Below are 26,383 nucleotides of genomic sequence, written 5' to 3' on the forward strand. Positions count from 1 at the left end.
TTTTTCTTCTTTTGCAAGTCAGATAACAGAAGTATAGTAATATTGCAGTTTGCCAGAAAGCTCCAAACAAACTCCAATGCATCAGGTCTGGACCATGCTTTGATAAACTTTTCTTTTTGTTTTAGTATGGATTTGGCCTGACATTTGCCCCTGGTATTTCATTGCAGCCATTGCTACTTAGTATCTTTCAACATTGATAGTGAAAATATCTGCTTTGCATCCTAACCAGCACTTTAAGATAGGATTTTTATTTTTTTCCACGAGACATGGAAGATAGCAATTTACCTTAGTGCACCAACTGTGTTTCAGGCATGCCTCCTAATGAGACTGTATTAAAGCACTAGTCAACACAACATTTTAGAAAAATGAAGAATGCAATGGAGACATGCATTGAATCAGTATTCACTTATTTATTTATTTTCTGAAGGCTGAATTACATTTATTAAGCAGCAGTCTCTTCAGTGGTAGCTAAGATTGCATATTTTATCTTTATAAATTCAGCTTGATAAGAAAAAATGTATCTTGGCTTATGACATAAATATTATGTGACCAAACTTAATGTTGCATTTTGGTTTCAATTTTTCAGATGTTGTATCCATAAAATAAATAATCAATGTAATATTTATTTCACAATATATATTTTAGAATAAATAGCTACAGAACAATTTAGACATCTGCTATATACAATATAATCTCTACAATATAAAATATTTGCTTTGCATATATTTAATTATATTAATCACATTCAAGCTATAGTACAAAGTGCAGCAACAGGAAAACAACATTTTCCTATCATTGTACTGAAATGTGAAAATTGTGTTACACTCTGGGAAAGTACATTCTACTATTCTGTTATTTTGTTGCAGACTCTACAAGCAACATATCTTTTATAGTGTCTACTTGTAAAATGTGTGAAACAAAGACAAGAATTCCTCAATAACAGGCTGAAAATGTAATTTCAGAAAACACTGTGGCACAGAACACATGTAGGTATGTGATGTAAAACACAAAGAGTTAAACGTGACAAGGACATATCTACTAAGAGCACCGCTCCTCACTTTTTAACAGTAATGCCACAGGAATAGTGAAAACGGTTCTGTAGATGACATTGCTTGTGGCTTTGATTTTTCACTTAACTGCTACATTATACTGTTGTTTTAGAATTGGTTGACAGTTTACTTCCACCATAGTAGCAACTTATGTTTGGTTAGTAGTTTGAGTTTGTAAGGAAAAGGATTTAGCATCAGTTGGCTGGTCTGCTTAAGGGAGTGGGAATGATGTGCTCTTCTGAATGCCTCCAAGCACCACCAGCTGGCAAACAGCCAAGAAAGCAGAGGAAGGCGGAGCTTGAAGACATCATAGTGCATGCCTTCAAAATGTATGCTTGTATGTGTCTAGCATAAGAAGCAGTAAAAGAAGAAAAAAGCAATTAAACAATTGGAACTGCTTCAGACAAAATGGAGTTCTGCCTGCTCCATCTTCCCTTGGTCCACTGCCTTGCCCTATAGAGACATCATGGGCTCCTATTTCTACTTTTGGGGACAGTTGTTTGTTATAGATGCTGAGCAAAATGGAGGAAGTGCTGAGCAGACAACATGTAACTGCAGCACCGTGAGATTAAATGTAAATTGGAAATAAAACTGCACCTCATTTTATGTACTTCATGAAAGAAAGAGCTACATAAGCTGCTACTGTGCATTGCTGGTATACAGTAAACATAAACATTCATTCCATGTAGTTTTTAGTTTATGTGCCCTACACATTAGACCTCTCAATGATAGTCTTCCCCTTCCAAGGTTGCTGGCAGTGAAGGGTTGTTATACCTGCCAGAATATCCCGTAACATCTACTGTTTGTTTTCTGCTGGGAATGGAGAGAGAAGAGGACATGTCTTCTGAGTAGGAGTCATGTGTAATTCTAAATATTTATCCTGCAATGGAACCTATAGGGAAAACTTTGAGGATTGCTGTTACAGAGATGAAGGAGACCCCTTTCCTCTTTAAGCCTAGACCTTTGTCACATGATCAAGACTGCCACAGTGGAATGGCTGCATTGTCATACACATCTCCACATAACACATCTGCTTAAGCATGGAGTTGACGCTGAAACTGCATGGCAGTGTCAGTATCCTTCACCAGGTGCTGCCACTACAGCAATCCCTTACTCTGCCTACCCAATCAGAAAATACAGCAGACCACTGATAACTCAGTTTCCCCCTTTAGCTATACGTACTAACTTCCCAAACTCTTCGCTAACCCCTGGTAGCTGGCTATATCACCAGATGTTGTTCATCCACCCTATCAGCCAGTCCTCAAACAGTTTTTCTAGGGACTGCTTCCTCTGGGGTCCCTGCTGCTTGTTACCAGTTGCAAATGCCCCCCACACAGCCTATTGTGTATGTAGTAACGTATGTACTGAGCTACTGTGTGTTTTTTTTTTTTTTTTTTTTAAGGATAATTCATACAATGAACCCATTGCTTCCGACCATCGCATTGTTTTTCTTTATTGGACTTCATTTACTGTGCCACCATTTCCTTGGGACTTTTTCTATTCTGCCGTTTTAGAATGAATGAATATGTAATACCATCAAAATATGAGAATCCTATTTTGTTCGGTTGAAACAAATACTACTCAGTGGAGCATCCCTTAAAATCTGAATTCCTGTGGGATTATGCATTTGCAAAGCCTGTGATATTTGGCTCCAAATTCTATATTTTAACCTGTAGCAGTACAACTTGCTTGCAGTCTATTTTGTGAATGTCTTTCAAAGTGCTTTACTAAACAAAAGCAGTCTTGCCAACAATTAAAGAACATCTTCCTAACAAGAGAATAAGAAAAATAAAAATATTTGAAAAAAAAAATAAAGAACCACTTCCTTTGACCATATGATAAAAAACAACCTCTCATATTAGCCATTTCTGTAGTTAAACAGAATAAAAATATGCTTGAAAGAGCTGTAAAAATGCTTGCAAACTTTACAGTGGTTATACATCATTTTCTTAAGCTTAAGATGAGTGATTTAGAAAAAAAGAAAGATGTGGGATTTAGAAAGAAACAAACTGAATGCTATCATTTAAAAACACTTCACATCTTTCTGTTTAAAGTCCCTTGGATAAATATAAGAAAGAAACAGTCTTGATACTAAACTAAAGTAATGGGGAACAATTTGCAACAATTCTGATCTGTCATTCTAATTCTTGCTTTTCTAATAGGTTGTCAAGGTCTCCCCAACAAGCATCTCATAAAACCTGTTCAAATGTAAACAACAAAAAAACTTGTTAACGTTAATGCAGTTCATTAAGTGCTTTAGAAGACCATTTAGTTGATTTGTTCTTTACTGCATAGAGATTATCATAATTCTCTGTGACAGTTTTCTGTTAGTTTTCCTCAAAATAGAATCTGCCATAGGACATTGCCCACTTATTCTAACAATCTCATATTTAAGTATATACTTTACTTTGTACTTGCATATTTGTACTTACCAGGTTTGAATTACATGCTGTTTTACTTTGTTGACATTTACTAGGGAAATGTTTAAACATTATGGCTTAAGTGCATTTAAAACATAGCTGTGTATCATTTACGAGTCACATAATTCAAGTTTTATTACAAAAATATTTTTTTTTTATTTAAGCACATTTTCATTCTGTGCTACTATAAAAATGTTTAATCTGATTTGATTAAACCTGGTCAGTTGATTACACTTCCTTTGTTTATACTCATTCAGTGGAGTTTTTAAACAGTGTTTTAAACACAGCTTACATTCAGTTTATGTCATTGTAAGTCACCCATATTGATGTTTCAGATTTATAAAGTCTGTAAGTAGTTTCACATCTTTTTCAAGCATGTATTTTTACTTTGCTCTTTCTGTAGCTATGACAAAGTCTGATTTGGTTGTTTCCAAACATCAAAGTAAATGTTTTATGAGGAAGTGATTTTTATCAAACAGTTGAATAAAAAAATGTTGAGGGTGTGCCTGCTATTTTATAAGTCTTACAGTCAGCTCTAGCCATACACATTGCTGATTTTAGTAGAGCTGGTATTTGGAAGTTTTGGTTTTGTTGGAGTGCAGAAGAATTCTGAAATGTTGAAAAAATATTACAAAAGAAAAGTTCATTTGTAAGTAGCCCAGACTCTGTGTAAGATTTGAACCAAAACATTTACAATATGATGTCAGGAAGCTAAGGTGGAGAAGGATGCTATAATCCATAATAATACCTTGGTAAAAAAATTCACATCATGGCTTGTCACAGATTTCTTTCATTATATGCCATTCATAAATCAGAAAAGAGAAAGAAAAGGGTCATGTGTGGGGACAAAGGTAGCTGGTTAAAAAATAAAAGTTTATGTAATGAAACTTGAACTAGTGTTACCTTTAAGCATTAAACTGTTTTTTTTTTTGCCACTGAACTTGCAGCGTTTATATTGCTATGCATGAAGTGGTCCCTATGCATACAATATCAGCATACAGCTCCTGTGCCTCCAGTATGACTAGAAACTCACAAAGGAGGGAAATGTTCTGGCTGAAACTCAAAGTCTTTTGATAAAGGTGCCACATGCAGTGCTGTATTTGAAATTAGCGACCTTACACCAACAGTTTATTTCATGGGGTTACAGTCATTAGCAGTATGCCCTCTTCAGTTGTGGATATCTTAATTTAGAGTAAGCAGGGTTATATACTGTATAAACATCCACACATTCAACTGCAGAATTTCCCAACTAGAGCTGTATTACTGGCCATTCGTTTCCTCAGGTGCTGAGCAAAGTCCACTTGAGTCTGAGACAGAACTTGATTGATGAGGGATTTTGGCAGCCAGCCCTACAAGAAAACAAACAAAAAAAAAGAACTTTTGTTTGTATTGTATTCTTTATTTTCACTTTAAAATAAAACTATTTTTGCATTTCTGCAGTATTTGTTTACCAGTTTTGATACTAACAGCAAATGAATGTTATCACAGAGTTTAATTAAGAAATTCCTAAGGAATTAGTATTGTACTGTGTCTTTTCATCCCTGAATGATTTTATTTTTTAATTTTTTATTTTATTTCTTTTTTTTTAATATCATTTGCTATTTTTTTAGCAAGAAGCATCTTTATTAAATGATCACTTATGGCATAGGCAATCATACGTTTATATAAATGAAAACAAACTTTGTTGACATAGTGTTAGCTGCAAGTATTTTACATCACAGACTATATTCACATAATGAGATGTATTGAATTCTTGGTCTGTAACTAAAGGCTAGTAGGAGACTGCAGCTTGGCAGCTGTTTGGAGCATCAGCTACAAATATTCCTACATAAGTGAGCATCTCATTTTCCACAGGAGTGTCTGAAAAAATATCTTTTTAGGTAAGCCCTATCTTCTTAGGCTCTTTTACCATTTGACTTTAAGTATTGTGTTTTACCCATGTCCCACATACTTGAATTTTTTGAGCTAGACATCAAGATAACTCTATTCTGGGAAGCAACCAAGAATCAGTACTCCACAGGCAAGTCTAAAGTAATGAAGAGAGACAAAGAATTAACACCTCACATGCTGTCTTACACCTAAACTGAATAAATTATCTTTAGTGTGAAAATCTACAGGACAAAAACAAGATGTTTAGCTTTGTACACTGTGGTGTATATCATATTCCAGAATGTAGCCCTTCAAACCAAACACTGCATCAGGCTTCTTGGCAGCGTACCTTTTCAAATACAAAAGAATGAAGAGCATGAGAAAAAATATAGCCAACTCCATATTTTGTCAAAAAGTGCCATTTAACAACGTATATAACAATAAACTATGATAACTATGCCAGTTTATTATTTGTATTATAGCACATATCATTGCAGAAAATGAAGTATTTTTTTCAAATCTTAAACATCATGGCATATGTGATGTATGCCTGGCTATGCCTTTATAGGCCTGACATGCCATGGCATTCCTGTGAATTTAACTGCTATAGCTCTGACAGAAGATTACATTTTTTTCAAACTACCAATTAAAAAAAAAAAAAAGGCTGATGGAATGATGACAAAAATGCTGGGTTGGCTGTCAACAGACTGTAAATAGGTCACCTTCATAATCTATTCAAAAAATGTCACCATTTGATACAAATGTGTTTTTAGTTTTAAACACAAGGCAAATTTTTCAGCTCAGCTTTAAAACTGAATTTACTTTTCAAAAACAAGTGAGCTAATGAAATGTGCTTTAGTACCTAGTCACACTCTAGCTACATATATAAATTACAATAAATAAAAATAATTCAATTTTTCTTTAACTACTGGCTACTGGATGATTTCATTCTCCTTCAATCTGCTGTATATCATCAGATCTCTTCAGTCTCTAAAAGCTACTGTATTCTTTTATAGCAGAAAATGCCTTTAGTTTCAGTGCTGGCAGCCATTTTAAAGCCACAAAGCCATGTTACCAAACCAGATAACATAAAGCCATCAATATCCTAGCAACCAGTGAGGCTACATCATTTCTAAGAACTTAAGAACTTTATACTAATAAAAAAGTAATGATTCTGTTACCAATTAAATTATCCAAACTAAAAGTAAAACATCAGTACTTCTGACTAAAGCATCGTTAGTTCTAATCATATGGGTATGAAAGCACTGTGCTGTGGTGTTTCACATGGAACAGAGACTATTTTGTTTTATTGCCTAAAGCATATTAAGTAATAAAAATATAGGATTAAAAAATTGTCACAAAATGTGAACAGTTACAATACTACTAACAAAATGTTTGCAGGAGTTAGTTTAATGTTCTAGGTAATCCAGCTGTGAGAGTAACATGTCATACTTGCATCACTATACCCACAAGGGTTGTTTAAATAGAACATTAACAGAACCTTCCATTGCTAGTTCACTGACACAGGTTTTTATTTAAAATTGTTCCACCAGTGGCTAGGGCCATTACAGAGTTCTGACCACTACAAGGCAGCTAGTGAGATGATTCAGTGGCTAATGGTCAGTTCTCCTAGCTTAGGGAATGAATACCAGCTTGTGGTACTGTAGCTTTACCCCCTAAGTGATAACCACGTAGAATTGTGGCTAACATGACACTTTTGATTTTGAAATGTTGACAGACAGTCTGTTTGAGGGCCTATATGCAGGAGCATATATATTCTTAGACCCTGTCTATGTCTCTGCATCCAAACAGCCCCAGTGTGTTACTAAGCAGGGAATTGTACCCATGGCAGCTACCAATCCAGATATGAGTATGCCCACTCCTGTTCTATCCCCAACACAGCCATTGGGGATTGTATAGAATGAATAATAATGGGGTGATGGGAGACAAACAAGCCAACGAGCCCAAATGATCAGTGCCATTAACTAACTTAGTGAAAACAGTGCAACTATGTGGACATAAAGATATGCCCTAATCTTGGCATGACATTATTGCTTAAATTAAAGCTATAATTTGTAATAAGTCTGAAGCAGTAGATTTGTGCCCCCCATGGTCTGAGCCAAATATTTAGTCAGTTTCAACCAATGGGCCTCTTGCTAGGACCAAAACTGTTTACCAAATGGTTTACTTTGGAAGGGGTGAACAGTCAACCCCCATCCAAATCAAGTTTCCTAGAGTGGTACACCCCCTGGCTACAGAAATATAAGCAGGCAAGGGTTTAAACATTACTTGCTAACTGTAAATTACAGGTTTTACAGAAGAAAGTGTACAGAAAGGTACCAGATAATACAAAACATATTGTATTAGATTCACCAAAGAATCCAAAATGTATTAAACTCTGTAGCCTGGTGCTAGCTCTTTTGGCACAGAGAGCCTTGACAGTAACCCAGGTGACTGAACGTTGACAAGCAGCTTGGGAGAGGAATGACAAGGCTTAAGCTGCTTACCCTTTTTTGGTTGGAGGGGAGGATATGTCTTTGTGCACTCCTGAAGTAGCATCCCCTAGTGTACACAATAGATTCATTCTACAAGGAAGGCTGGACTAGGCATGGCTGTTTATTGAAAGACCTATTGCACACCAGCCCACTGGATGATACTGGGTAGGTGTGACAGAGGCAAGGTACTAGATTCAGTGAGCAGTAGTGGTGACTGCCAAGCCTGGTCACCTTCCATGGAAGTCCCATCATCAACAGCAAAGGAAAAAGAGTGGCAGTCCCAGATGGGTGGGAATAAACACCCAGGTGGAGTAGAAGAGATGTGTCCATGCCACTGAAGGGAGTTGGAGATCATACCATGCTGCTGAAGAAGATGAAATACAAACTGAATACTGCAAAGGAAAAATATTTAGTGTGGTGCCACTCTTGGAAATATTTAGCAGTTTCATAGTGCAGACTCCTAGATTTGTGGGTCCAGGAATCAGATGTATCTCAACATTCACTTTGTTTTTTTTTCCACTGAGCTCCATTTATTTGTCTATTCTGTTTCTTACTTTCAGAAAAGCAATTTTACACTAAGAACTGCTCATTTCCCTGTATCCATTCTTCTGTCTACTCCACTTTATTAGTTTCTCTCTATTTTGACTTTCTTTATTTAGCTTCTAGAGATGTCTTCATTTAAAATTCCTTCAATAGTTTCCATATTTCCTTTGTGAAGCCACTCATCAAATTCTTCTTTACCTATATTATATTCCTGATAAGAGGATGGTTGTGCTTATTCAAGACTATAGATGTGCAGCATTGTGTGTTAGTGTGTTCTGACAGCTTCAATACTGTATTTATCCACTTCATCATCTTCATTTCTGCTCTTTCTGTGTTTCATCTTGTCGTCCCATTTCAGTCAGGTCATTGTAAGAAATGAAGTGCATTGAGTATACATTTCCAGTTAAGGTAATGTAAAGTAAAATGGGTCTTTGTCATCAGATCAAAAGAATTTATGATCAAATCTGAGAAGATAGGATCTTGGAATGTCTAACCATTTTTTTCTCTGAAAGCCAGTATTTTTTGGGGTTGGGTGTTTGCCCATTCCCCAATGTGAAGCAATCTCAGAGTTAGTATATATAATAGGCAGAGGGTGTGGGGATGTGGGGAAGGGACTTGACCCCCTACAAAAACACTGTTTTTCTTGATGCCGGCTTCCAGAGGAGAAGCTGATTCGGCATTCTGAGATTCCGTCTTCTCGGATTTGATTATATGGTGTTTCAATCTTATGACATAAATCCAGTAAAATAAACCAAATAAATTTCATGCTATTTTTCTATCTTAACTAAAATCTGTTCTGGCTCAGTAACACATAAATACTTGTTTCCATTCTGACAGTCAAGTTTTGTAGTCTTTCAGCTGGGGGGGGGGGGGTCAGTGAGGGGAGAGTAGACTGGCATTCTAAGGTGCACTGTCATCCCTTCATGCCTGTCCTTTTGATAGATAGATAGATAGATAGATAGATAGATAGATAGATAGATAGATAGGTTTACTATTGAAATGTTGAACGGCACTACATCGACTGTACTATAGTCGAACACGGAAGTTCGAAAATAGTAATGTCGACGTAAAAAAAAAATCTAGGAATGGTTTTAACATGGGTCGAGGTAGGTGTTCAGTATTATTCAGAACTACAAACATCTCCCCTACCTCGACCCATGTTAAAACACATCCCTAGATTGTTTTTTTGTCATCAACATTACTATTTTCGAACTTCCGTGTTCGACTATAGTACAGTCGATGTAGTGCTGTTCGACATTTCAATAGTAAACCGATAGATAGATAGATAATCAAGATAGATAGATAATCAAGATAGATAAATAAATAAAACAGTCTGTGTTACACAGGACCCAGTGAATTTTAAAGTCTTACCAGATCTGTTCTTGTTCATGGGTTCATAAGGTAGTACTAGGCTAGTTGCCATTCTGGACCATTTTAAGCCTAGTCAGCTTCCCTTTTTGTGCACAAATTAACCTATCCTGTTTGGTTAGAGATTGGCCTTACCCATTCCATGGTCGATAATTATATATTACCCCTGATGAGAATAACTAGGATCACATCATAGATAATTTGAGAGAACCTTGCATGGGATAAAGTATTTAGGAGCTGCCTTTGTCAATTAGTAGTACATGGGACAGTCCTGGGATACATTTTCTGTTTCTCATCAATAGAGCCAAGTTGCACATGGATTTGGACAGGGATGAACTTTGTTTAAAATGGATAGAGAGTCCGTTCCACAGCAGCGGTATCCTTCGCAAAATATACCTGTCCCTCCAAAACATTCTGTTGATGCTGCAGACCAAGTATTCTGATGCCATTGTTCTTGCTAATGTGCACTAAATCCATCAGTGTTGTGTCATAGGATGCCTTGTATGCCATCACAGGTCATCTCTTAGCTGTCAGCAGCATACCAAATATAGTGATAGGGCTTTGAATTGGTCCATGTAGGATATGTTGTTTAGACGTTGCATCCTTAGTAAGATATCTCTGTAGGTGTTCCAGTTGTTGCATGCATCTGTACAGACACATGCCAAAGGGGTTATTATATTCAATGATTGGCCTAATGAGGACACAGTAAAGGGGAATGTTGACATCCCTAAATGTAGACATAATCCATTTGTTTATAAACTGTGCAATATACAAGGACTTTCTTGTAACAATGGACACTTGTTGGTCAAAATTTAGGTTACTGTCCACATGAGTTCCCAAATCCCGAACAACTGGGGTGTATTGTCAAAGTGATATGGTAGATGACTTCCAAAAGGATACAATAATGCATTTTTGGCATTCCGTTTCAGTCCATGATTTAGGCAGCAGTTATTTATGTGGGACAAACCTTCCTGCAGGATTGCTAAGTCATTTGGGGATTCAGTGACTGCTCCTAGCTTGCAGTAATCTGCAAACTTAGATAGCCACAGCCCTTTGGTATTGGCTTTTACTTGAGAAAAGTAGACATCAAACAAGAGAGGTCCCAGCACAAAAACCTGGGGGACTTCACTGGTGACTGGTCTCTTTATAGAGGTGACATCCCTTATTTTGATTTTCTGCATCCTGTGAGCCATTTGGCAATCCAGTAGGTGACATAGGGGTTTAGTCCCAGTTTATTTAAATTTTATTCTATGCCTGAGAGGGAAAATGTGTCAAGAACTTTGGCCAGGGCAAGGTATGCAGTGTGTACCATTTTGCTTTCTTCCTTTGCTTTGGAGATCTTCAGGGTGAGTAAGAATGGCATGGCCTTGAAAAATCCAAACTGAAGCGAATCCATTGTTTGGAGGTTCCCTATGTCCTGCTTGACTAGTTCCATAATAAGTCTTTATATGACTTTCTAAATGAGACTAATCAGGCTTTTTAGTCTGTAACTGCCTGGGTCTGTGGAAGGTCCTCCCTTAGACAGGGAAATGGCTGTAGCCGTTCTCCATTTGCTTGGTACAAAACCTGCATGGAGGCTGGGACTGAACAGTGTTGTTAGGGGTATGGCTAAATCATACTTCATGCTATTTAAGATGCATCCAGGGATATTGTCAGGACCCAACAATGCAGTATTTTTAGCTTTTGATAGCACTTTTAGGACTTGGTCATGTGTGATAGCTGGAGGCAAGCCATTTTTAGGTATATCTTTAGGGACAGAAAAAGGGGAGAGAGGGTTAAATTTAGAGCTAAATTTATTGGCCAGTAGGTTCTGTATATCTTCAGACTCAATCTAGGTAACATCATTCACAATCAGCTCAACACATTGTTGTGTTATTCTTTTGAGATTACGAACATAATTAAAAAAAGGCCTGTGATTGTGTTTGGCTTAGGTACCTATTTCAGCCTCAAACTTGGCTTAGATGGATTTTATTAAGCTCCTAAGTTATTTGTTTATTTCAGTGGCATACATTCTAAGTATTACACTTCTTACTTTTGGTCAAAATTATTTTCCTTTCATTATAAAACTTGTTGATATTATGGTTTCACCATGTGGGTTTGTTTCTAGGTTTGTCCTGCACTTGCTCCTACTGGGTACAGCTACATCTATGCAGCTGTTTACATGCTGGTATAGTGTGGTGGTTTACATTTCTGCATAGTCACTGGCGTTAACTGAATTTGGTGGGGCTTTGGAACTTGCCAATGTACCATTTAGGAGTAGGTCGTTTGTTTCAAAAATAAATTTCTAAAGATACCTTGAGTAGAAGGGATCTCTGGTTTCAATTTTAACTTCTTTATGGTCAGTGATGAAGATACTCAAGAAATGGTGCAAGATGCTCCAGTATTAGTAAGGACAAGATCCAAGATGTTAGTCTGCCGTACTTTGACAAATTATGCCAGGGCATTTGTATTGACAAAGACCAGGAATCTCTGTACCTGTGCACTAGTGGCTGTATAGGTTTCCCAGTTTATAGTCGGATAGTTAGATCACCTAGGAAAATGTTAGTGGGTTTAATACTGAGTGATTCTAGTTCCTGTAGATAGGTGTTGTGGCTTTCTTGTGTCATAGAGGAAGTTCTATATCTAGCTAATTTATGGTACAGGACCTTCCTGATGGTTATTTGGACATGAAAAAGCTCTAGTGCATCATGTGGTTTTACCATCCTTGATGTGAGTCTATCTGCATGAAGACTGAGACACCTACATGTTTTACCCCTCCTGTGTAGTAGCTGGTCTAAATGTATGGAAGGTATTATAACCCTGCACAGCTGAGGTGCTGTCCACTATTTTAAACCACGTTCCAGTCACTCCTCAGATGTCAATGTCCTCTTGGGTGAAAAGGGCTCGTAGGGAGTGGAGTTTCTTGTTTAGGCTCCTAGCATTGATCAGTAACACTTTCATATTTTCCTTTGCTTGTTCATTATGTTGGTAGGTTTATCAGCTTGGCATTACATAAAAAGGCACTATGGGAGTGACAACGTTTTTGCCAAAAATTCAAAACCCTAGAGGGGCCGGATGCAGGCCATCCCTGGTGAAGCGGTGTGGTCTACCAATCATATCATAGTGAAAGTAAAATGCACAAAGTATAATAGTGAATTTGAATTGGACCTCAAGGAGCAAATAAAATGCCTCTATTAGCACTGAATGAGGCAGTGAACCCTTCTCTGGACACATCAGTTAATGCTCATCTGAAGACCATCTGTAGTGGATATCAAGCACTGGCCAGTCTCCTCTGACCAGGTTAGATTAATTTGTCCAGTAGAACATGATGATGTTTGTTTCAAGGTAAACGTTCATCATATAATATCAAAACCCAATGAATTATAAAGAGTTATATGAGGTTTTACCAAAGCACATGGCATCATATCTCTCCTTCAGAATTAAAAACCTACAGAGTGAAGAGAACAGAACACATAACAGTTGTAGTTATGTAAAACAAAAGATGCAATTATTCATGTAAGTGAAGGAATGAGAATATAAGAAACACTGAAGAGGGCTTACAGCTATGTTGGCTGTTTATGAGTACCTCATGCATCAAAGGTTTCATTAACACTGCAATGAGAGGAATATAGGCCTTTATACGCACAGCTGAGTTTTAGGTGGTGATTGCTGTGCTAATGACCTCTGAGGGCCTTTTTAAGTCTTGCCATGTTTCCCAAGGTGAGAATTAAACTCTGTATCTTGTGCTATGAGGTAAACACTTTAACCATAATCCTAACCCCCTCCTCAATTCTAACAAGTAAAACAGAGAAGATTAGAGCAGTAAACCCAAGTATCATGACTATTGTTGCAAAGATCTTCCCAAAGATGATCTCCGAATCTGTCAGCATATAAAGACTGCTTGCCCCATGCGAGCTGCTTATTATTCTGCCTAATGTGTGCACAGCAGTGTTGTACATGTTGTTAGTCAGCAGAGCTGGGAGGCATTAACTAGTTAACCTTCTCTGACACTAGCCACACTGCCAACATCAAAAAAGCCTCCCTGAATGGTAGTCTGTGAATAACACTTTCTGACATTGCTCCCCACAAATTCATCTAGTTGTGTATTGATTGATAAACCTGTTGCACAACTTCTGTATAATTCTTCCTGTGGAATCTGCCATGTGCACTGTTGTTCCAATCACCCTGTATAACCCACAGAGTGCCTTCAGATCAAGATGGACAGCAGTACATTAATGTGGTATATAAACAAGTAGAAATTGGATATTTCCAAGTCTGCAGAAAGACAATTTGGATGTGAAAGAGGTCATTACCACTCAGCTGCATTTTTCAGTAGGTCACAGTTGAGGTTTACAAAAATAGTAAGATGCCTTAAGCAAAAAATAACTTTGGCACACATATTTTAGAATGTTGTATGTGTCAGGCCTCCCAGAACCACACTTGTTTGTTACATATCACAACAAGCAGAGAAAAATGTTTTGCTCCTTCATTCATTACTGTTCAGTTTGGAAGACATATGTTTTTTCCTTTCCACTGACTTTGACCTTAAGACATCTTCCCTCCTTTTCCTCTGATTCAGAAAGTACAATTCAGGACAAAACAAGATCTTGTTTAATAGCTCTGTCTTGGCCAACATTACTTTGTCATTTTCACCACTGCTATACAACTGTGGCATTGGTATTTATAAATAAAGGGGGGTGATCTCTGTTAAGAAGCTAGTACAGCTGTGCATAAGGTACTTACTGTACCAACAGGTTTTCAAGGCAGTTGTGACATTATCTGCTAATGAAGCGAATCACACTTCCACCGTGGTCCTTATATTTACACATCTATATTGACACAGCAACAGGTCAAGGTACTGCAACCAGCCCCTAAACTGAATCTATCAGCATGAAGGATGCAGGTTTGATTCCTAACTGCACCTCTTTTTCCACTCAAGTTTCAAATATTTTAAAGGAAGCCAAAAGACCTAATACAAAAAGTCAGCTTCTCTACTATTGGCTGAGTTTCAGATCGATAATTTTGCGACTCTTCAATTTACGTGGAGAGGTGCAACCCATTAGTTGTTTTTAACAGAGAAGATCAGTGTTAGCACTGTTTCTCTTACAATGATGGCATGGTCCACTGAGTTTCCTTTTACTTTGTAATCTTCCTCACAGTTATTCAAGTATTTATAAGTCTGGGGGGGGGGGGGGTGACTACCCAAAAGAACCGTGCTTAAGGTACTTAGTCTATGAAAAGATATTTAAGGTCAGGTTACAGTAACAGTGAAGCTTTCCACCTTCCAGTCTCCCAACAAAATTTCATACTGCTTTTTGATAAATGTGTATTGGTTTAATACAGTTACATTTTACTTTATTACAATACTAACTTTCCTATATGAAGGATGGTGGTTTACTACATTTATATCCCTCTGAGGACCAGAAGACACATGAAGAACAGAAGAGAGCTACTATTAGTTGTGGCCACATATAAGTGTCTTATACACCAACCAGGGTTCCATGTCATAACAAAACCAGCATAGGCCTTCATATATTAAGAGTACTTATAATAAAGACTCTGGTCAAAAAAGAAGACTACATAAGCTGGGTAAACCTAAATGCTATGATGTACTGTTACAGTGACTTCTTGAAGATTTACTGCTAGATTTAGATGCATCTCCCACAAATGTACTTTCCTGCATAACCTGTATTCATCCTGTGCAGTATTCATTGACCAAAAACCATAACAGCTTTGCCTAGTCCTGTGTTTTGAGACTCATGCTGTGTAACCCTTCTACACAGACCCTTCTAATCATAATTAGATAGCTCAGAGCACACAGAGGTGGTACAGTTGCTTTCATACCACAAGAAGTGCCGATAAGGTAGTCCTTTACTATGAGAACTTAACTAACAGAAATTTAATAATGTTGGACTTTAAAGCTCAAAATTCACCTGATTATAGCTTTTTTCAATACAGAATAATAAAACCCACAAGCTCCACAGAGGGGAAACTGTCCCTTTAAGTGGAATTCATACTAGATTACATTATTGAAGATGCTAATTTATACAATTCCACCTCTGCATCTTAAACATATGCAGTCACATCCCTTTAAAAGTTAGCATATCTGATTGCAGCTAGCCAGCAGAAGAATTCCAAATAGTCTAGAAGACGCTTGTCAAAGAGTCAAGGCTGTGAGTCCTTCTGAACTAATGATAGCTGCCTGTCTGGTTGCAGGCAGGGATACAGGCTCATAAATGCTGAGCTGCTAGGAAAACTGCCAACTAGACCATTCTGAGTCCCAGAGAATGAGGTAATGAAAGATAAGCAAAAGCTAATAATATGGCTCAGCTTATGATCTTTAGTTCTGTTCTCATTCTCCAGCAAGGACCCTGATGGTCTATCTAAGAAGGAAGGTTTGAATGTTGCTGCTTATCATTGTCATGGTTTACAACTACGTTTCGACAGTTGCTTGGACGTCACGGTAGTCTTACTCAATATTCTTATGCTGTTATTTGCTGAAGGTTCAGCTCCTTCCCAGACCCCACCAGGTCCTTAACAACAACAATAACAAAAATACGACTGCAGCTGAAGGAGGCCTACATAATGGGTAGCAGGAAAATCTGCAAGTTGGGAGGATACTTTGAAGATAATCAAATGTAATGCAGGGTTTCTTTATGAGTAACTTTACTTAGAAACTTGCCCAACTCCTGTCAAACATTTCAAAATATAAAAATAAGGAAACCCAAATATGATGGCCTCATTCATGAATATGATGCAGTCATCTTCATTTTTACATAGTTCAGGTAAAATGAAATTGTCTTTCCCGTTTAATTTTATTGTGCATTGATTTCTGGCTAAATGCTGCTTGTAATATAAGTATTATCACAGCAATGGAGTGGAGTCTTACAACAGGAGTTTGAAAAAAAAGGCATGCTGATTATATATGATCAGAAATGTAAAATTCTGATTCTGAATGTTACCTTTTAATTGTATTGGCATAATTCAGAGAATTATGAAAAGTGAGTAGATTTTGTCTTAGAAAAGTTTGGTTGCTTGCAACAGTAAAACTCCAGAGCACAGCTGGAACCCCCCCCCCCCCCCATTATAAATTCAATGCTTACCTTTAAGTCAATGCTGAGGAGCCATGTAAACTTTGTCTTTGTATGATCATCAGCAGATGGATGAAGCACGATGCAGGTAGGTCCATTCTCAGCTCTGTATAGAGTTCAAAGAAGGAATGTCATTTTTTTATTAAAAAGGCATCTGTTTAAACCCTTTATAGTCATCAACAAAACAACATTAATTTAAGCATCCTTAAAGTTATTATTATGTTATGCTTGAATTAAGAGGCATCCAGTGATTAGTTATTACTGGTCTAATTAACAATTAACAAACTCTTATCTTTGCTAGAATATGCTGGGCTTAGTTTCTAAAATATAATCCAGTTGTGTTTATGTAATTGAATAATGAAATAGAGATGTATTGTACAGGTATACATAATGAGTTATGCAACTTTTGTTTAAATATGCACACAGTCAGGTGTCTTTTGGTGTAGAAAGCTATCTGGTAGACTGTAAGGCTGAGATTGAGAGGTGAGAGGATGCCAAGGTGGAACTTGCTGGTCTCTCTGTGGGGAAGGATTGATGAGTGCATGTCTGGAGTACTGACTCTTAATAGAATCCACAGTGGAGACCAGAGACGGCTCAACATGCTCAACATGCTGCAGCTGATGGCCCTGAGATGCCTCTCAGGAAAGAAGCAGGAGACATCCTATTACTTACATCCATTCCTTTTTATCCTTTTTACATGTGCACCAGCGGTGCAATTGGACCCTCTATGGATTAAGAAAAAAATCCCCCCAATGCTGGTAGACAGCATTACTCCAGCTGACTGCTATACCACTGTACAATGATATTGTACAATGATACCTAACTAACTCTATTAGTCTTTCTTGTGGGCATTATTCTTATTAATCTTCTAATGAAAGTTTCTTATCTTGTTATGTTTGTTTATAATTTTATTTTTGGTTTAGTGGCCTGGTACTTGGTTCTCTGAAACTGGGTATCTGAGGAACAAGGTGTAAAAAAAAAAAAAAAAAGTAAAAAAAAAAAAAAAATAAAAAAAAATAATAAAAAATAAATATACAAAAAAATACAATCAAAATAAAAATAAACAGAAAAGAAAAATTAATTCAAAAAATTTCTACAATATTTCAAGTAATGGTGGAAATTAAATTTAAACAATATTTTAAAATTATAATAGATATTCTCTATATTAAGAGTATTACCAATATGTACTATTATTTATGTATTATTTATTTATTTATGTAGTTTTGCTGGAGGTGACCTTTTTCAGTGGAGACCTGGGGAGAAAAGCTCTAGTGACATAGTTATACAATGTAGCTAGAAGCATAACAAGGTTGCAGTTTACAAGAGATGCAGGTATTACAAATAAGACAGTAAAAAACATGGTGCATAGCATAAAACATAGTATATAGGATAAAGTGAAATTACAAGACAGTAAAAAACATTGATATAATATAACATCAAACTATTTACATTTTTTTAATTGTGTGAAGAGGTACCTTCCTCAAATGTTTTGAGAGCTGAGGTCAGAGTAGTAGAGGAAAAAAAAACATGAACAATTTACTACCTGTAAATATTCCAGTTACAGTAACCCTTAAAGATTACAGCAACTTATACACTGTTACAAATTCAATTGCAGTCAGTTTCTTCTAGAAAGATGTTCCTTCAGTCTAGCCTTGAAGCCATCCAGTGGTATTTATGAGCATATTTCTCCATGTAGTTGAATCCATGGTGATGGCCCAAGTTTAATGAAGGCCCTTTCCCCTATGGTAGTGCTAAAACATGATCTCATCAAAGTAAAGCCTGTCATCCTGACTTTCTATCAGTGATGGTTCTCTTATTTATGATAATGACAGGCTAAAAAGGTAGCAGCATGGTTTTGTGGGAAGCAGCCTTGTCGAGCAAATGTACTATACTTTTATGATTTGTTGACTTCTGAGGTGCATAACAGCAGTGAATATGCTGTATCTGGATTTTAGTGAAGCATTCTGTACCTTTCATGGTAATATTCAAAGTTCTCAGTTTGGCAGTTGACAATTCTTTTTTTAAAGACATTTTTTGCTAAATTAATGAATTCAGCGAAAGAAAGAGTAGTTTACATTTCCAGTTCTTTTTGACTATTTTTCTTGCTGTAGCTAAAATGGACCAACAGACAGGCACCTGCACCCTAGAAAGGAATCCAGAACTGGAGCATTAAATAAGATGAAAGAGTTAGAAATGCCAAAGACAAATTTAGGAAGACTAACAAGCTGTACATTCAGTTTTAATAAATACACATTGCCCAGGAAGTTAAGGAGTAAATGCACATTGCTGCAACTGGGAGACAGTACTCCAAGTGTGGAATATGACCCAGGAAGTTTAAGGGTAAATGCACGTTGCTGCAACTGGGATACAGTACTCCAAGTGTGGAACATGACCAAGGAAGTTTAAGATTCTGGCTTCTGATATAGATAAAGAGAGGGGCATAGCTATTTCTGGACTTTAAATTGTACTGAACATTGTACGAAAGAACAGCAGCTAAGAGAAACATAATTTAAAGATGAATATACAGGGAATTGGATGCAAGGAACACATAGGTGATGCTGGCTTTTTATTGTGTGTTGCTTAGGACACTTCTTGGGTACTGTGCAAACTTCCACTGGCTATTCAGGGAGAGGGATAGCAAACTGGTGGAGGGGGTGCAGTGATGGATAACTAAGGTTATTAATGACTTGAAAGGGAAAAGTATGAGGACAGGGTGCCTGTTACCATGAAGGAAGATGGTGAGGGAATGAAGCTGACACTGTGGAATGTGACTTTCTTTTCAATTATCTGTGCATCTCCTTTTTTTCAACAATCCTTGACTGTTTTGCCTTCTATCTCTGGGGAACTCGCACAAGGAGATTTCAGATATTTATCCTTTTGGCAGCTAGCCTCTATAATACAGGGTATCAACAAACTCTAAAAATGCACTTGTGGGAGATGTAATTTAAAATAAGAGTTTTTTATGGCCATAGCTTCACAGAAGGTACCTCTACTTCTATCTTGAACAGTAGTCAGATCTCAATTCACTTGACAACTGCATCAAGTTCATCAGGGGATAACAAGCCAAATGAAACCCAGCCCTATCAACCTTGAGATTCTGGTTATATGTTCAGCCTATAGGCCCTCCATCTCTCACCTGAATCCCATTATTTTATGTGATCCTAACAGGCTGATGATGATGTATAAATTACAAAACCTTGGGTTGGTTTTTGACCACAGGCTGTCAATTCCCGAACATGTTACAGTAATAACTAAAACATCATGTTACCATTTGGGAATGTCACCCAGTCAGACTATGCACTTATTACTATGAAGGTAACCTTCACATGAGGTGCACACATTGACTTCTACCTGTCTCATCTAGCGTAATATTCTTACATAGGGCTGCTATGTACTCACTTCGGATGGCTTCTGCTAGCACAGTAGCTAGGTTGCTGACAGAAACTGCTAAATTAATATATCACTTGTATTCTTTGTAAACCACACAGGCTTCAAGTCTCATGGATAATATACTATGTTCTAGTTCCATCAGACTTATCCATGCATTAGGTGTCTCCCACCTTGTCTTCATTTTTTATGTATGTATGCGTATGTTTTGACAACTGGATTGTCCAACTAAATTTGTGACCCATTTTCAGTGAATGTCTGGAAGGAAAGTTCAAAGACAGTAATATGAGAGAATACATATATGCAATTAATACAGTTTAACCTCCCTCCCATATTTTAAAACTGATTGATGTATACTAGATATAATATATTATTGTTTAGTAGAACCATTAGCACAATTAAGCAAGTATCACGAGCACAGTGGATTCTAAATTATGCAGTATTAATTACTTCTAGTCCCCTACTTGTCAATTTGAACACTCTACTTGGCTGACAAGGGGCCTCTAGCAACTCCTAGGATGACCCTCAGGGTAAAGAAATTATGAAACAAGCCTACCAAGTGTATGGTATAATCTAATAGTGCTTAGGCTTTTAAATGTGATGAGAATGCAGGTATGGGTATGTGGAATAAAGAGACGTGGTGGAACAGCTATAGGTACTCACTGCTTTAGTCAGACAGACCTGAGGGACAGCTGTTGTCATGTTTGGTCAGCTGAGGTATATAAGTATGCATCCCTTCCATAGACTCATTTTTCTGTAACCCCAGTTTTTTTTTTATTCAATGCACTGTTGCTGTATTCTAGAATAGGTATGATGAGGAACAAGCAGAGGGGAATCATGACTTTTTTTGATGAGGAGAAGATGCCCTTAGTTATCATCTGGGTGAGATAGAAGGCTTTCCTAATGGCAGTGGATACCATGGTGATCAAGGGAGAGTTATTTACCCATGAAGGTGGCTACGCTTCTAGTGATGGTGTCTATTTTAAGAAGGGATACTGTTTATGTAGTAGGTGTGCGAGAGTTTCTGTTTCCCAAACTGTGTAGTGATATGTTTTTGTGTGTGTTGAGTTATAGCCCATGATCCTGACACCATGAATTTGTCCTAGTTGGGCCCACTAGAAGGATATAAGTGTCTTGAAGGGAGCTAATTGAGGCTCAAAGCTTGCATTTGTCAACAAAGTTGTCAGGTATGGTTCTTTAATGTCAGATTTAACATCAGAGAGTTAGATGCCAAATGGAAGTGATTCCAAAAGAGAGCCCTGGGGAACACCACTGGTAATAAGTTCCTTGGCAGATTGTATGCCATTAACTCTAATAGTGTTATGTCTATCAGTGAGATAATTGGTAATCCAATGGATTACATCATAAATATTTATAATGGGCTTGACTACTTTGTCAGTGATGCTATAGTAGGGTATAGTGTTAAAAACCTTAGTTAAATTGAGGTAAGCTTTGTTCATGATACATTCATTTAAAGCTTCTGTGACCCTTCCAAAGAAGTTAGCTAAAAGATTAATAGATATAATTTACCTTTTACAAAGCCAAATTGCTTAGCATCTAGGGATTGTAGGCTCCCTGTGATGATGGATTCCATTACCTTGCAAATGATGCTGGTGAGGCTTATAGGTCTGTAGTTGTGAGGATCTGTGGTATGGTCTCCCTTCTGGAGGGGATGTACTATGTGTAACAGCCTGGCATGTTATCTGGACCCAAACAGCTGGTGTTTTTGGTCTCAGTGTGCAATTTCAGTAGTTGCTCAGAGGTTATTACTAAGGGAGGGTATGGACTGGGTAATTTGTAAGGGAAACTTGGAGGCAACAGAAAGGAGAAACTAGAGTTTGGTTTATCTGCAAGGATGTTAGCTATCCTCAGTCTGAGTGGATTATGCCATTAGAGATAAGTTTGGTGCAATGATGGAAATTATTTCTGCACTTCTTTACATAATTAAAGAATATCTTGTGGTTATCTTTTGCTCATGTAATCATTTTGGTTTGTATGCATCAAGTCTGCAGGATTTAATTGTGTTACTGAGCAGTTAACCATTTTGAGGTTGATTATAATAACACACTACGTTTTTGTTGTGCTCTTTAGGGCTGTGAGCTTTACCAGAGAAGTTTCTTTCTAAACCTGGCATTGTATTTATGGTGAATAGAAACATGAACCTGTAAGCACCAGTTGAGATGGGAGTATAAACTTTGGTGAGGTAGTTCCTATGAGGTCATCAAGGAGTAGGTGATGTTGAACCATATCAAGTCATCATCAAGTGCATGGAAACTTGCCTTACAGAAGTCTGTAAAGATGGTGAATTTGATTGTTAATGTACTGGGACCATATAGTAAATAAAACAGTGAAGTGGTCTGACTTTATCAGTGAAGGTAATGAGGACACGACAGTGGGAGATGCATAGGTCTGTGGTTATGACAACAATATCAGTAATGTTGCTGTCTGTAGGGGGGGAGTACAGTTTGGCTGAGGAAGTTTGTAATGATAAAATCAAGGAAGCATTGAGCATACCTATTTGTAGAGGTGTAGGTACGCTAATTTATGGATGAAGTTAACTTCAGTATAAAGATAGTGTTTGGGTTAATGGAAAAGGGCTGTTGTTTACTAAGAAATGTTTTATGATAACACTGCTGTTGGTGGGTTTTGATGCAGAGAAAACATTTGACAGAGTAAGTTAGTATTTTATGGTTAGGGCAATGGAAGCATTTGCGTTCCCTGACAAAATAATATAGCTAATTAGGAGGATATAAGAAGGATCAGAGGTGAAAATTAAAGTGTGGGGGGGGGGTCCACTTTGATAAGTTATGTCTGAACAGAGGAATCAGGCAGGGGTGTCCTCCTTCTCCTTTGTTATTTGCATTATATTTTGAATCATTTGGCAAGGAATATAAGGGACTCAGATATTCAAGGATATCATTTGTATGGTAATTAAAAAAAGTTGGTTTGATTTACAGATGATATTATTTTGTACCTGATAAACCCAGGAAAGGACATTTCAGTGTTGTGGAACATTCTAAGACAGTTTCAAAGTATTTTCAGGATATAAAATTAATGAAGATAAAACAAAGCCAATAACTATAAACTATGTACCCACACATGAAACTGGTTCAGCAATACCCATATTTATGGGGACATGATAAAATGAAGTATTTAGGAGTACGGATTAAAAATGATTTGTTTATGGCAACTAAGGATACATGGAAAGAGACTAAACAAAAGATAATACAAAAACTGAGAAACTGGAAGCTCTGTTTTATGGATATGGATAGCAAGATACAAGCAGTGAAAATGTTTTTAGTCCCTTTAGTTTTATACACAGGTCAGACATATTTATCAACCAGAGGAGAAGTTGTGGATAGCAATTAAGAAAGAGCTGAACGATTTTATCTGTGAGGGGAGGAGGACAAGAATCAAGTGGGATACGTTGACCTTTCCAATAGAACAAGGCAGGGCTGTGATAGTAAGGAAAAGAGTGCATTCAGGCAGTAGTTGCAGGACCTGCTAGATAAAGCAGGACAGCATGAATCGGTGTTGATAATGGGTGACTTGAATGCACATATCGAGACAGACAGAACAGGATATGAGGACTGTTTCGGTCCACATAGGTGGGGCAACAGGAATAAAGAAGGACAAGACATTCTAGACTTCTGTCTGGCAAATGGCTTGATAGTAACCAACCCATTGTTCAGAAACAGAGACAGCCACAAGATCACATACAAGAGTAGCCAACATGCAACTCAGGTAGACTTCCTCTTAGTAAGAAAAGGCACTGGGGTAGACTCCATTATTGCAAAGTCATCCCCAGTGAAACAGTCGGCCCACAGCATAAACCACTAGTTGCCATGTCAGCTGCAAGCAGTGGTCAGAGAAGGCTCTAAGGTCAACAGAGACCAGGCTGAAGACCTGGAAGTGGAGTAGAGAGAAAGTACAACAGTTCAAGGAATTACTCAGGGCTCTAGCACCCCAAGAAGAAGAGGAAATAGGTGGAGTTTAACAAGAATGTCAGTGCCTAAAGACAGCATATGTTAGGACTACAGAAAAATATGTGTCTGAACCAGGTATGGAAATAATGTACATAAGAAAAGTTGGTGGTGGAATGCAGAAGTCCAGGAAGTCATCAAAAGAAAGAAAGAGTGCAGGAAAAAGTGGGTGACAGAAAAGACTGACCAGGCTAGGAAGGACTACTGGTTGGCTAACAAAGAAGCTAAGAAAGAAGTTGCAATAGCAAAGAATAGGGCATTAAAGGCACTCTACCAACTCTGGAAAGTGACTCAGTAGGTGGCACAAAGAAACTATATCAGTTTGCAAGACAAAGACAGAAAGATAAAGAAGATAGTCAGACACCCTTCATAAGGGATGCCAGCAACAACCTGCTCACCAGACCACAGGACATCAGATGCAGATGGAAGGAGTATTTCCGGCAGCTTCTGAATGAAGAAAACCTCACAGAAGCTGTGATGCCCCAGAAACAGCCTATGATAAGAGAAGAAGAGGAGCTCACGCTAGAAGAAGTAAGAACAGCACTAAGGAAAATAAAGTCAGGGAAAGCAGCAGGCTCATATGAATTCACAGCAGATATGATAAAGATGCTGGGTGAGATAGGGGAGAAATCGCTCCTGAGATACTAATAGTAATGCGGAGAGAAAGGCATATTCCAGATGACTGGAGAATAAGCATCCTCATGCCAGTGTACAAGAACAAAGGGGGCATCCACAACTGTGGGCAGTACAAAGGCATCAAACTCCTATCACATTGCATGAAAGTTCTGGAGCGGGTGATTGATAAACATATACGCAGAGTAGTAGAATGTAAGATGGGAGATGAGCAGTTTGGATTCAGATCAGGATGCAGCACAATTGACCAGATGTATGCAGTGAGACAGATACTTGAGAAGAAGCTAGAGGTGAGAGAGAGTCCAACTAGGCATTCCTAGACTTGGAGAAAGCATATGATAAGGTCCCAAGAAAGCTGATCTGGGCAGTACTGCATTGGTTTAAAGTCCCAGAAACTTTGGTAGAAATAGTGTAGGCTATGTACAAGGACCCAGTGACTCAAGTTGGAACAGTGTATGACCTCACAGAGGGGTTCTCAGTGGGAGTGGGTGTACACCAGGGTCCAGCTCTGAGCCCACTGCTGTTCATACTGGTGATGGACTACATTAGCAAACAGGTCGGGGCGGGGTCAGATCAACAAAGTTGCTGTATGCAGATGATGTGGCATTACAGGCAGACTCTGAGCTAGAACTTCAACAAAGGATAGGAGAATGGAATACAAAACTGAAGTCATGTGGGATGAAACTAAGCACAGATAAGATGGTGGTAATGACAGCAAATTGGGGAAATCAGAAAAAGGTGAGAATAGAGATATAAGGGAAGACAGTGGAACAGGTAAACAGCTTCAAGTATCTGGGAGGGGTGGTTGAGGAGAAGGGAAGTCTGAATGAAGAGGTCAAAGCTAGAATCAGATGGGCTGCAGTCAACTGGCATAGACTGTCATGTGTAGTGTATGACAGAAGTATGCCAAAGAAGTTGAAAAGTAAGGCGTACAAGACAGTGGTGCAACCAGTACTACTGTATGGTACAGAAACCTGGGCAGTAAAGACAGAACAGTTGAAGAAGCTAGAGGTGATGGAAATGAAGTGCCTGAGAAGGGTGGTAGGATGCACACTGTGGGACAAACAAAGAAATGGGGGCATAAGAGTAGGAGCCAAAGTAGCTCCAAGTGCAGAAAAAAATCAAAGAGAACAGATTACGGTGGTTTAGACTCGTGCAGAAAAGTAGAAGACAATCTGGTGAGGAAGATTTGGGACAGACAGGAAGAAGATAAGAGGAAGTGAGGACATCCAGCAAAGAGATGGATGGATTGTGTGAAAGAAGATCTACAACAGTCAGGCATGAGTGTTGAAGAAGGCAAGAGTGTGGCACTGAATTGAGAGAGTTGGTGACAGTACCCTGACCCCATGTAGAAAAAATAGGAAAAAGGGGGCTGCTGCTGCTGCTGCTGATGGTTTGGGATTATTTGATTTGAAGGGGGATTTCAGAACCACACAGTTAAGGCTCCTATGCATAGCACAAGCAAAAAGCTATAATTCAAAGTGGAAAGAGATGATGAAACAGGGGGAGCTCAAAAAAAAAGGTAGACTGGGATTTTGGATGCAGATCCTTAAGGAGAATAACAAT

At 37.9% G+C, this 26,383-nt stretch overlaps 1 protein-coding gene across 1 annotated transcript in view; it reads right to left on the bottom strand.

Moving 5' to 3' along the window:
- Positions 1-390: 390 nt before the first annotated feature.
- STAR (steroidogenic acute regulatory protein) overlaps positions 391-26,383 on the bottom strand; it is a 52,450-nt gene continuing 26,457 nt past the window's right edge. Inside the window, exons 6-7 of the mRNA XM_044084305.1 lie at positions 16,827-16,920; positions 391-4,818 (exon numbers count right to left, since the gene is read on the bottom strand). Coding sequence (XP_043940240.1) covers positions 4,699-4,818; positions 16,827-16,920 — 214 coding nt within the window. The 3' untranslated portion in view covers positions 391-4,698. The remainder of the gene's footprint in view (positions 4,819-16,826; positions 16,921-26,383) is intronic.

This window comes from Protopterus annectens, chromosome 9.part0 (assembly GCF_019279795.1).
Source record: "Protopterus annectens isolate FY-2018-M chromosome 9.part0, PAN1.0, whole genome shotgun sequence".
Taxonomy (NCBI): domain Eukaryota; kingdom Metazoa; phylum Chordata; order Ceratodontiformes; family Protopteridae; genus Protopterus; species Protopterus annectens.